Source organism: Polyergus mexicanus, unplaced genomic scaffold, assembly GCF_030449975.1.
Source record: "Polyergus mexicanus isolate NDT 795.1 unplaced genomic scaffold, iyPolMexi1.0 SCAF_6, whole genome shotgun sequence".
Classification (NCBI taxonomy): Eukaryota; Metazoa; Arthropoda; class Insecta; order Hymenoptera; family Formicidae; genus Polyergus; species Polyergus mexicanus.
This window is the reverse complement of record NW_027223326.1, coordinates 8,180,091-8,194,410: the sequence shown is the minus strand read 5'-3', so window position 1 is coordinate 8,194,410 and position 14,320 is coordinate 8,180,091. Positions and strand designations below refer to the sequence as shown.

At 37.2% G+C, this 14,320-nt stretch overlaps 1 protein-coding gene across 1 annotated transcript in view; it reads right to left on the bottom strand.

Moving 5' to 3' along the window:
• The window catches only part of LOC138933964 (Krueppel-like factor 3), a 296,223-nt gene that overhangs the window by 189,779 nt on the left and 92,124 nt on the right, over positions 1–14,320 (bottom strand). Inside the window, exon 3 of the mRNA XM_070297274.1 lies at positions 502–591. Within this exon, the coding sequence (XP_070153375.1) occupies positions 502–591 (90 nt within the window). The remainder of the gene's footprint in view (positions 1–501; positions 592–14,320) is intronic.

Here is a 14,320-nt window from a genome sequence, read left to right as displayed (position 1 = left end):
TCACACCCATCATAGAGATCCTGGGTGGGTGGCGCCATGTATTCGCACGAATAAGTCGTACGACCGGCATCCACGACGACCCCGCGAAGTCGCTTCACGAAGCGCTCCAAGCGCTAAATACGAGATTTTATCGGCATGAATAATCGCGAGAAAATTTTAATGTCCGTTGAGAGCAACGACACTTGATAGAACGTGAATGACGTATCTCGCGAATAACTGTACGCGTTTCTATATTTCCTAGACGATGTGACGCGACGACAAGAAAAACACTCACTCGACTCCGTCGTATATTCAAATTCATCTCTTTTATATTATTATATAAAATATTTTTTAAGTAGGATTTCTACTTTAACCGATAATCTTTCTTGACAAAGAAAATGCGGCTTTGGAAAAAGAAAAAAAAAAAAAAAAAAAAAAAATCTTGCCGGCAGATTTTCTAAGAGAAGACGCGTTTCCGAGACATCTAGACAATTAGATACATTCGGGATAAAATCGACTTACCTCCCTAGACGTCGGTGCCCCCAGGACGCAGGGGCTGTCCGGGCGGCGGGGCGCACTGGCCCACCGCTTGCTCGAGAGCTCGCTCTCCTCCTGAAACAATAAACGCGACCTGTAATTAGACAAGACGAAGGTAAAGGTGATAGGCGGTGGGATCTGATGAGCGCTATTATAGCAATCGTAATGGCTGCCTTGGAAACAAAATTGCTCTTCGCAGAAAATTAGCGAGAGGGAGACCGAAGGGGGGTGAGAATGAAATAATCGCCGCATAGGTCGCGGGTAATCCCAAACATGGCGAAAAAATAAAACTGCAATTTCTCTAATAACTATCGAAAATAATGTTTTATTATCAATAAATCAGATACAAATAAAATGGAAGGAGAATTGTCTCTAAGATTAACGAAAAAAGTCTTGAAATTTTTAATTTAATTCATTATTGCAAGGATTAAAAGCTGAGAATTCCAGTAAAAAATTTCAAGAATACAGGTGTAAATTAATTTTCTTCAGAGATCCTAAATATATTCATAGTGAGTGATAATTATCGTGTCGCGTAATTATTCATCGAAAATGATCGTACACGCAGCTGTAAGTAAACATTTGCATAATACAAATGTCTACAAGCAAGCGTGGACACTGGTTCCATTTCAGCGCGTATTATACGAATGAAGCAACCGCAAATTAACACGCGCTTTCGTTCGTCAATCGACGAGCTACAAATCGACTTCCATTACGATTACATTCACCGATCGAATACCGCGACCATCGAGACTCGTTAATACTTTTGTGTCAATGTCCGCCTTGTCTTTAATTTCGATCTTCTTGAATGCAAACTATATCCCAGATGGTACCTTACGGTATGAACCTGTTAATGTATTATGGGATATAAATTAATTGTCAAATTAATAATCGTTTTTCAAGGTAAGTAAACCGTAAAATATTTCTAAATATTTCTGAATCCAAAGGGGAAAAAAAAAATGACAAAAAAGAATTTGTAGATATATAATAGGAAATTAGATTTTTATAAAAAATTTCTATGATAAAATATGTAAATTATAGAAATCTCGAAAGAGTAAAACGGCGGCAAACGTAGACAAATCCAGATGAAGAATACTGCTTGAGATCGTATCTGTAATATCGTATCTCTTTTTTGTACATAGGGATGTAAATCAGTACCGGCAATATACAATTTAGAATAGTGCTCTGCGACACGATTAAAGCGTACCTTGCGGCACGAAATGGCAGGATCGCGCTAATGGTTCAATTATGTGAGTCATTCGCGATGAAACAGTACGAGGAAAGATTCTGAGAAAGAAATCCTCCTTCTCTCCTCCTCCATAGAAAAGCGCAGCAGAGTAATTAAAATTATCTCCACACGATATAAATGCGAATTGTCACTGTAGTTAATTTAATGCTTATCTCAGTTTGCAATATTATAAAATTTTGATAAGTATTCAAACACTTATCCACTTTCGATATATTATATTGAATCATCATTTTCATTAATGAATTAATAAATACATAAGAATCTTAGTGTAAACATGTTATTAAAAAAAAAAAAAAAAAAAAAGTAACAGAGAGAAGCAATCAAATAAATGCAAATTGATGAAAATAAAATAAGGAAAATATAATTCAAATAGCGAAATGTTATTTTATCTCGTGATACGTACAAGTAGCGATGTACAGGTATCTGACGTAATCTCGGTTGACACAATCGGACGGGGTTTCGTCGTATTTACGTGAAGGCGACAGGAGTCTTCTGGCGATGCGAGCACGCAAACGCCCGGTTATTAAAACGTTAAAACAATTACCGCTCTCGGCTCGTGTATGTCACGAGCCGCGGGGAAAGAGGCTGAGAGGGACAGCGAGAGAGCAAGAGAGGCAAGCGTCGAGGAGTAATTGCGCCATCGTTTCTTGCCGTCTCGACGTATGTACGGACAAACTGCGACGACGCCCGCGACGAGCGAGGGCGACGACGATGCATTATGTGCCTCGGTCGCACCGTTCGCTCTCGCGAAAGGCGAGACCACCCGCGTACAAATGCGACAATGAAACAATCACGAAATACAGATTCGAGAGCGTGCTGATCGATGGTGGGAACACCGCGATCGCGTTTTATGTCCTCGACTTCGACTTGCGCAAAAGGAACGTTAATTGGTTGTTCATTAATAACGCGCATACCGGAATCCAATGGAGTCAAATTCTTTCTCAATTCACAAAAATTGACAAATCACAAATGTTTTTCTACGATCAAAATTTCTTTTATATTTAATTCTCGATTTAAAAAATTCCAAAAATTTTTTAAAAACCGATTCTTATATTCTTTTTTCCTGCTTATTTTAAATTTTTATTTTTTTAAAAGCTTTATTTTTTTTTAAAGCACCGTTATAGCTATTATTGTGATTATTTCTTTAACTATTATTCGCTATTATTAATATCGATAATACATTATATTAACATATATAATTATTTTTTTGTTATAACGTCATCTATAAAAAAATATTAATTTATACCGATAAGTTTTGCAATGCTTATATTCACAATTTTGAAGTAAATGTCTACAATAACAAAATAATAATAAAATTAATTTAGTGAAAATCTGTGTGTATGTGTACATAAGCGATACCAATTTCCTCAATTATGCAATAATACTTTTAAGTAATTCTATTATCTTGACGAGAATCATACGAAATAGCTGAATATTATCACTTTCCTCGACGATAGCCTCGCCTGTATACGCGGTAATATGCAATATACATTAATATATAACTTATATTATATTTTCTCATAGAATGCAACACAGACGTCCCTTATTGAATCAATTACTTTCTCTATTAATAATCCCGCACGCGATCACGCTGGATTTACGAGACGCCTCTCGGATAGGACGAATTAACTCGTTTCTTCTCGTAAAGTTAAAGTTGCGCGATTTTTAGAGGCATGGCTAAAGAGATGAAAATGGATTGCGTACGTACGTTATATCGAATGGCTACCGCAGAATGATTCCTCGCAGAACGGGCGACGCATCGTCTCTCTCACTCGTTATCATTACATATTACATTGAATGCAGTGAATGCGAGTTACGTTTAGATACACGCATTACGTTTACTTTCGCTGAATTTCTCCTATTTTCCGTAACGCCGCGAGTGATTGCCGCGTCGCGGAAATTGAATCGGCGGCGCCTTTGGACACGCCGAATATGCTGAAAATATGCATCGCTCCTCTGATCCAGCGAGAACGAAAGTTCGCGGGAACGACGACGATTTTGCACTTGCACGATGGAAACGGGAACGCGAGGCGATTCATATTTCTCGAGAACGACGCGAGCCTCGCGTATATACAGTTTAATGTACAATATCCGACACGACACGTTACGCGCGGCGCGTCGTTCATATTACAATATTGTTATTTGGATCTGCGCGGGCACTGCAGATGTAACTCCGTTAATAGAAACGTGAAGCATCGCGCGAAGCCAGTACTGCACCGAAAATGGATGCGAGCTAAATACGTTCTCAGGCATCTCTTTGACGTACATTATTTAAAACAGATTACGATGAAAACGTTACGTCCCCCTAAGCCACGTATATAAATTTAATCTTGTGAAAATCTTATATTAGAAAAGACACATTATTCTCTAAATTCTGCTCGTATCGTATAAACTTAAAAATATGTAAGAAATATATTAGCCTAAATAAGATTTATATTATTCACTTCATTTAAGTTCATTAGAAATAAATATAAAAATTTTTTTATTTGTATATTTTTTTATATTTTATAAATTATTGGAATGTGTTAATGTACGTACATAAAAATAATATAAGTAATATGCCACTAAAATCTGTTACTTTATATATCGATTAATCGAATAAAAAAACTTTCCTTGCGCACACTAAACTGACCGTCGCCGCGTAGGATTCGATTTATCGCGTTTCGGGATTCAATTTATACGATCATCTCTTGGGATAAACGACGGATTTATTTATATTAAAGGTATGGATCCTTCTTCTCGACGTATTTATGATTTCGTGGCATGAATCCACGTCGCCCACGCCTAAAATGGCAGTATTGAAATATTCACCGCGACGAAGCTCGCCCAACGCGATTCACGATATTTTACTTTCGCACAGGAAATGAAATTCTGACAATAAAAAAATTCTTAATTAATTTATGGCACAGATAACGATCCGAAAGAAATCGCGGTAGCTAATGTCTATTTTTTAACGCTTATATTTTAATTGTTAATTAAATAAATAAGAGAAATGCCAGACGCAAAACAGTTAAAACATTTTAAGAAAACGGAGCAAGCAAGGTGTTTGCGCAAACGCGTTGACGTTAAATTCACAATTATTATAAGTCAGCATTTAGAAGTCACACAGATTAAAGAGAGAAGAATGTTTCGTTTGATTTACGCTACGCGGAGATTTTTCTTTTAATTGGATACGAATGGACGTGCGATCGCGAGAACGGTCGCTCCACATGCGTATACGCTCACGCACCATCGCGCACGCACTCCGTCTTTGCGCGTTCCCACGCCATCTTTGGCTCGTTAATAGATTAGAGCTTCGAAAGCTCGAGCACATTCTGATATAAGTGCTTCTCTCTCAGCACGTCTTGTCGTCGCGTAATCCCTTTCGCGCGCGGCGTGTCTGAGTTACGCCAATCGGGTGTATCGTAAATTATAACTTTCGGTCATAAAAGCGGGACTATGAAAGTGATTTGCAACGCGGTAAGAAGAAAGATATCTCTTCCCTTCTGCCCGATCATGATTTTCGCGCGGATCGCGGACGGGAGGAAAAGGGATACTGAAATAACGTATGAAGTTGTTGGGGCGAGAGCAAAGAACGCGCGCGCGAGAGTTCATTTGCGTCCGTTCTCTGGAAACGATTCTCGGTAGTTCGGCTAAAGAGCCTTATGTAACGCTATATATTGGCGGAATATTTATAAATTTATATCACAGTAATATCGTATGCAGCTGCGCTTATAACGCGCGTCTATACTTAGTTCAACGCAGTCGTAGAAAGGCGAGTCTGTAATTGTATCGGTAAATAAAATTTTGCTTCGCGAAAACTTAATTATATACTTGGCCAATTAATTTAATAAATATATTTTATACATAATCAGATTATGTAACGCACATTCGATAACTTTTCATTACTAACGCGACTCTAATACGATAATATATGATTAATTTATTCGTAAGCTTCATCTCGGAAAGGATTTATCGAATCATAAGTTCTAAACATGTGATGTTTATAATTTTTACGTTGCGTTTTGACAGAGCATTTATAATATTAATTGTATAACCGCATTTATCGCGCGCTACTACTGTTATATTGCAACGCGGTTAGAAAGTCGGTCGGTCGTGAGTCCGATTGTGCATTAAATTGCTTCTATTCGCCTCGCCGAGTGTAAACACGTAATTACATTAAAATCACATTAAAATATGTCTGGGGCGTTGCAAAATTAACAGTTATGACTCATAAGCGTCGTCTTAAGGCGGATGCCGCTTCTTCGAGTCCGAATACATAAAGTCGGATACGGGACGCTAATGGTCTCCGTTTAATTGCTCCTTGTACACTAAGACCTCCAAGTATTTTACGGGTTATGTCTCCCATATTTTTCATAAAAGTCCCTATTCCATATGTCACGTATGTACAATACATACTTATACAATAAGTGTACGGTACTGATTATTTGGCGTTTCTCAAAGAGATAATATCTTTTTTAATAAATGGATGTGAAAAAATAATGAATTTTAAGCATATTTTATACTTTCATATTTTTTTCTATGTAATGTAGTAAAAAATTTAATTATATTAAATCATAAAAGTTTGATTCCAAATTAATTTTTTGACACTATTATTTACAACTTAAAAAAAAAATTAAGTATTTATAATTGAAGCTATTTAAAAAAATTTAAATATAAATAAAATAATAGTTGAAATTTATCGTACAAATTAAGAGGAAGAACGTTAGTTTTGAATTATTGCCTTGCATAAAAAGGGCATAAAATCACAACTGAAAAAAAAAAGTGAGCGAAAAAGAGACGGCGTACAAGAATTAAACCTTATCGTGTAAATTATGCGAAACGAAAAATGTATGCGCGAGCCACGTAAACGCCGGGCGCGAGTCGCACCTGCTTCCAAAGGGCGATACGTGTCGGCGGCCGCGATTTATAAGTATCGATACAAGAAGTTTCCCAGCGGGGCGGTTCGGGCAACGACGAAAGATTTATATCGCCGGTTACCGCCGAGCAATATCAAAACAGAAATGTGGAATGTGAACGAAGGGGGCTACCGTGCGCCAAGTCATTCAATAACGAGAAACAATAGAGCCTTGGTGATTTATGAGAGCATTACTGGCGACCCACGTACACGCTTTGGATCTACATATTATACCAATATCCTCCATGTTACTAGACGAACGCTACCGTTATCTACATGCAGCCTCCTGCACGTTCTCCCGGTGCAAGTTTGTTTTCCACGTCGCTAAATCGCGTGACTAACCGCCGGAGTCATGTTTCCTAATTTTCATCTTGAGAACATTTCACATATCGACAAAGCTAAAACGGCCCAACGTGAATCTGTACCATCGCTTCGCGAAAAACATAATGAAAATATATGACGGAAATATATACGTTTTAAACATTGACCCTATACTTTATTAAATGTATTTTTTCAGTAAATTTAAAATAGACTCCTCTCCTTTTAATAAAAACTTGACAAGTAATCATCAGAGGAAATATAGTCTTTAATGACAAAAATAATAGCGCGCGTTAAATGATATTCTGTTAATTTATCACCACATGGATCTTCCGTCGATTGGAGATTATAAAAATTAAAGAGTCCAATCGTCGAAAAATTACGGGTTTGCCGTTCTCAAATGCCGCTCAAAAATATCGTGATATCGCGATGGCGCATTATATCAAAGGGATGGTCGCTGCGCGGCGATTCGCGAATGAAGAAAAGGAAAAAAAAAATAAACGAGAGGGACGGAAGTGGAGCCAAGGCCTACCATATAAATCACGAGAATGTGGTTAACGCAATAAGGCGTACATAATGATGACATATATCATCGGACTAATAGTAGGCTCGCGATACGATCACGCTGGGCGAGGCGACGGGAGCCCGAGGAATCGCCGGGGATGCCCCTGACTGCGCGGACACGGCCGATCGTTTCGCATCCTTATAATCGGTCGGATAATTATATTCGTTAAAATAACTGCGACCCGTGTATTCGCACCGCTCCTTACACTCTTTATTCTCGTCGTGCGAATTTTTCCGTCAGAGATTCGCGATATGCAGCGACGTCACGAATATAAGATTTCGGAGAGAACCTCCGCGATGCCAAAGATATTTGTATAAATAATTCTTAGGATAAAAGAGATACGAGTTATTATGCATAAATGTTGGCGCTGTGAAGTATTGTACTTACAGTACATCTTTCGTGATGTTTATGTTCCTCGTAGTACGTTGCTTTCTCTGATAATTTCGACTGTGATTCACGTCTTCCTCACACAGCCGAAGGTTGACGATTAACTGAATAAAACTTCGAACCTTGTAATACAATCCCCATTCCGGTATTCAATAATATCGCTCGCACAAAGTGTCATGTCAACATACACTGTTTATATTAAAGTTTGTTGATGTCTATGTATTTACGAAATCTCTTTCACCTCGAAAATAAATTCTCGCTTTATTTAATCGTTTTTTCAATAAGAGAAGTCTTTCAACCACTTATTATAATATACCGTATAAAATTTTTATATTTTGCCAGTCAAAATTATCGTTGATTTATAAGATGCGATCAATAATGCGATTAAATTCTAAAATATATTCCATCACACACATTTTAATTTAACAAAATAAAGAATATCAATTTAAAGAATAATCGATACAATTTTAATGATTTAAATAAATTTCGATCGAATTACAAATAATAGGAGTTAATGTTGAACAATTATGGTCTTATTTCGAACAGGTTTCTTTTCTCGTATGTTATTTATATTCTGGACAAGAATCAAACGACGAAGATTCATCGACGGGCTTGTTAATTTTCACGATGAGAGAGCCAAAAGAGAATGGCGACATTTTCATTTGGCACAAATGAACATTCTGTATGATTCGCGGCACTCGGTATTCGGGTCACGGATGCGCTCGGAAATTGAGAGATAGCCCGTTCTTATTGTACGCGAATAAACGCCGCTGACCATCGGGAATAACTGCTGCACTAATTGGAGTCTTGCCGAACGATTACGCCTCTTTCTCGTTAGGTATACCGAATACGAATCGAACGTGCTTCCGTTTAACGATGGAAAAAACGCGACGGTCGGGACAAACAACGAGAGGAACAAGTTCGCTCTTTCGCGAACGCGATAATGCGGAAACGAGGATCGCTGCATTATAAAAGACGAGCGCGTAAATCTGTCGAATATCTCCCTGTTCTTGTACCAGTGCCATGGTGAAAGTTTCATCGTGGATCGTCTAACTACAAAGCGAGACTCATCAGCGAGAAAAAGAGATACGCGCGAAACTAGACTCGCGTCGAAAATGATTGTACGCGCGAGCTGAAAATTTGCACGCTGTTACGTATGCAAAATTAGGCACACGAGAGAAGGCGGTTGCGCAAATCGGACGAGAATAACAGCACGTGTTCGCGGAATTGTAAAACACAACTCGCGTATACCAAGATTTTATCTGGAATGAAAATATATCTTTTACACGATGCATTTTTTTAAATTAAAATCGGCGTACTCGCCTTAGCCAAAAATATACCTGATCTATCAAAACATGATATAACTGCAAAAAAATCTATATTCTTCTACAGTAATATAAAATAATATTTAATATATTAAAATATATTAAAATATATATTTTATATAATATAAACGTATAAAAAATATGTATATTTCAAATTCCATAAAAATATCTTATGGCCAGATTTCTAGCAAATTTAAAAACAATCTTTCGTTAATCAAAAGAGATCAAGAAATTAATATATTTTAGTTTCTTAAATATTTGAAATATTTTTAATAACGTTACATTATAATTATACAATGTAACATAATTATATAAATATTATAAATAAAAAGATTAGATCTATCATCATCATATCAACGTTATATCATCGTGCAATATCTTGATGTCGAGCATACATGTACCATGTAAGTAGAACTTGACGTATAGTGTCAGACTCAATGTGTGCGCGAGCACATGTTAGTACCGATGGACAAGAGTTACCCTCCGATCGCGCTGACGGAACACGTGCTCAAAATAATGTCCAACCGAATCGCGATTCTGATCGATCAATCGCGTGTGATATAAAAGAGGATAGCAGCTCAATCTCGCCGCATTTCCTTTGCAGTGATGTAGTTTGTTGAAGGCAACGTTGCTTTCTCCTTTCTTTTGGTTTCTTTGAAAACTATCGATATTCCCCGGCATGATCAAATTAACGAGTCGTGATAAGGCGCGAAGAAACTCGATTATCCGATAAGCCCAATAGCCCGAGAGAAAAGATCTTACAAAACGAGATAAGATTGTATCGGCAAAATTTATATTGCGTTAATATAACAATCCAGATTTAAGTATCTAAAAATATATTAAATGTCAAACATTTAAGAAAATAATCAAATTTTGTTTTTTATAATCTTCTAAAGATTTTTGTTGTATATGTATTGCGATTATCTAAAAATCTAAATTAAGATGTCAAAAGTAGCGCGTTTGAAATTTTGATATTAATCATGCAAATCGATCATAAAATCGCCCGCCGGTATTTTCCCCAGTTGGCGGATAATTTTCTCCAATTTACAGGGATGGAAATCACATTCCGAGGACCAAAGGCGATAGAGAAAACGCAACGTATACGCGGGGATAAGATCCTTTACGATCGCGATGTTTTCTCTCGTCGAGAAGCCGAATAATTACGAGGGAGGCAATTGAGGCAACGAGATCGCTCGGACGTGATTTCACGCGAACGGCATCATAATACCCGGGATGAGCGTGTATACTCGCTCGCGAGGAATATACTACGGCTATATGCAAGATCGTGACACTACAAGGATAATTCGACGAGGATTCCGACGACATTTAAGCGTTATGATATACCAGATCAACGAGCGGCTCCCCTCCCGCTTTTTATTAGTAGATCCGCGAGTGCAAAATACGCGCGCACACGCTAGCCGGATAGTAAAGACCGAAATACACGTTACGTTTATTTTAACTGCTTTCGAGTCGCGCGGATAGTTGCGCCGAGAGAATAAAGCGCATTCGCGCGCTCCGCCCTGCGTAGAATTTAAATAGCCGGCTGTTGGAAGCGTTAATGGGCGCGCACTCTCGCGATTATAGAAAACAGCCGAACGGTATATCGCTAGGATCGCGAGCAAGCGCGATAATTACGGACGTTTGCGATGCATCGTGTAATAAATGTTAACCTCCAGGTCTAGAATAAACCCGACGTATATAGCGCCAGATTTATGACGAACTTATACGTACTATATTATTCGTAACGGAGAGAATATTAATTTTATTTGTAATTTAATTTAATTTGTAATTTAATTTTATTTGTAATTTAATTTTCCAATGTTTTAGAAAAAATATCGTAAATATAACAGAGATTATATATCATAATTCCACAGTTACTTCGATATTAATATATTAATTTGACAACAATAGACAAATATTTTGAATGTTGAGATATTGATACTAAAATTATTGTCAAGAATTGAAGTTAAAATTTAAATGGATTATTGAGGTCTTAAAATTATCTTATATAAAGGATTATGTTTTAGAATTTAAGATATGAGTTTTGAAATTCGTAATTTGTTGGCTGCACAATTCGCAAGTCTATCGCCCATTTAGATTTTACGACCTCTTATGATCTCGAATTTAATTTTTGCTCGGCGTAATTGCAAGCTCTGAACGGATACCCAAGTCTTTTAGGGCCAAGCAGTACACGCGGTAAAATTTTCGCCGTTATATCGCCACATAAAGCGATCCGCAACACCCACTACTTCGATATAACAATGTTTCTCTGATAAAGGTATACTACGGTATACTGTCTGCGAAGTGCAAGACGTTTAACTTCGACTTCATTGAATCCAACAATGACTTTCTCCGCGCGTCGAAAGGAGGAAGTTAAACGAATCTACAACTATTCATCGCTAGCGATGCCCCGCGCTTTTCTCTTTGAAAAATAAATTATTTATTTCACACGGAAATGTGGCCCAATGGCACTTGAAACTATCGGTGAAAGTGCCAAACTCGTTCGAACGTTTCTACAAGAGAGATGGCTCTCAATTAATAGGTTCGTCTTTGAAAAAGAAAGCTTCTCAAAGCTTTTAAACTAATAAAAGATAGAGATTGTTATATTTACATTAAAAATAAAAAGATTGCAAATGTATTAAGAGAAAAATTTAATCAATAATTAAGAATGCTGGTTAATTGCTGGAAAGTGGACACGTATGCATTATAATAAAATCATTTAAAAAATTATCTATTCTCTTATTGACTGAATAAAATAATAGTATCGACGATGGTTTATAATATCTCTGCATATTGCATCGAATGCGTCGGAATCTCATCTCATCTCATCTCATCTCATCTCGGAAAAGACAGCAGACAGCCAAGTGGAAGTCTCTGAATGATTTATTAACGCCAGGAAGTGGAAGCCGTCCTATCTATTAGATCTATTAGCACCTTGGACAATAACAGTGCCGATCTAAGTACTTAAATAACGTGCGTGCGATTTACTTGCCGCCCACGTACACTTCTTACGATGATCGCCATGTGCTGCCTTTCTCTCTCTCTTTTCCACCTTCTATCGTATTCAGCGATATCGATTGCGAAGACGACAAGATTATATATCAAAGAAAACTCTATTACCCGAATGAACAGTCTCGTAAAGGAAGAAAAAAAATGCGTTGGAAATTTTATCGACACTTGTCTCGACTATTATACGACCCTTATTTTACTTCAATATTTTTATTTTATTACTATAAATTGTAAAATTTTTGTAGAAAATTTCAGCAGAAATTTCTCTTCAGCCAAAAGCGGTGAATCCCTAATTCTTCTTGATTTACCTTGATTTTTCGCCATGATATAACTTTCATTGGATTGCGGATTGTTTACAGTATAAGAGCAAAATTATTAGAGAATCTTTTTAAAAAATTTCCTGAGTTCTAATAAAATTCTATGGAAATTCCCTGATTTTTCCAGGTTAAAAAAAAAAAAAAAAAAGAGAGAGAGAAAAGTTCCAAAGCATTCCAAGTTTCCAGGGTGTAGGCATCCTAAATAAAAAAAATCTGATATATATATATATTTTTTTTTCTTTTTTACGTCCTTAATTATTCCCAAAGTTGATTCTTCGACGCCGATCGAGAAATGCGAGCGCAATTATTCTACGACGACTGTGCTCGAGATCGAATGACGGTAGACGACGTCGGGGAGACAAACGCGAGGAAACGCACACAGTTGGCGAGATGGAAAGCCGCGCCGCGGCGCGGCCTTTTAAAAGCGACGACGACGACGACGACCCGCGCCGTCCGGCCACGAGCGCGATTCGCCGTGGCGCGACGGCACGATGAACGTTTTGTCGCCGGTGATTGGCATTTGAAAGAACAAGTGCGTACAATGCAATTACCTTGGCCTTAACTGTCGCCCAACCGATCGGACTCGCGGCAAAATATATTGCGACAACGCCGTGCATGCACGCTCACGCGTTTCCGCCGCGTATCGGGCAAATGCAGCCCGCTCTTTTTTCTCTCGCCTTTTATCTCCCCTTCACCTCCTTCCTTTTTATCGATCGATACTTTTAACACACGCGAGACATTATCCCTTTCTAAAAAAGACATGAAATCTCAAACTCGAATATATCGAAACGTTCACCCATAGAAAAGATTTCCGGATCTAATGCTATTACTCTTCAATCTATCATAAAATAGGATCGATATAGCGACAATCATATTTATTATTGAAAAAGGAATATATTAATCTTAAATGGAAAATTCTTAAATCTAGAATAAAATGCTCTTGGTGCTATCCCGTTAATTTTCTCACAAAGATGAAGATGGAAATTTGTAGCAATCTAACATCAAGTTATTCTAAATGCAAGAATATACAATATAAGCTTAGATTTGTACATGTTAGTCTTGTCTCAAGATAGTAAGACAATCTTATTTAATTCGAGAGAGAAGAAAAGGAATTATTGATTTAATTTTAAAATTGTTTTATTTTTATACTGTATAAGGTTGTGATAGGATTAAATATGTGAAGAATATTTTTTGTCTCGTTATCAGAAATCCTTTCTGAGAGTGTTGAAGCCTTTTTTCCGCGATGCTGATTGGCTGTCTCGCTTGTGCACCGCGGCTTGCTTCATTCGTGTTATTTGCAACTGTCAAATCATGAGAATTTTGACAGTTTGACAATTTGTGAAAGAAAAAGTTAAAATTAGGAAAGAAAGGTTAAAGAAATTGGAAAATGTCCATAAATAAAAGCGCGCGTCTGTGTTGTTCTAGTTTTGTTAAAAAATCGTAGGCCGATTTACTTATTTATATTATTTGGGACAAATAATTGAGAGAGATGTAAAACGTAAATCGAGAATTTTATTTAATCTAGTTAATATCTTTTCAGCTTCTTGTGAGGAGAAACTTCATTAGAAGTCTTCAAATTTTCAGAAGCATATAATTCATTCTTTATATACTTTGATCGATGACAGGTTTCGCGAACATTAATTTCCCTCGGCGGAATGATATACGTCCGTACATTATACGCTACATAAGTCTTATACGCGATGATGCGAATGCATGCATGCCTCGCGCGCGTCAATATTC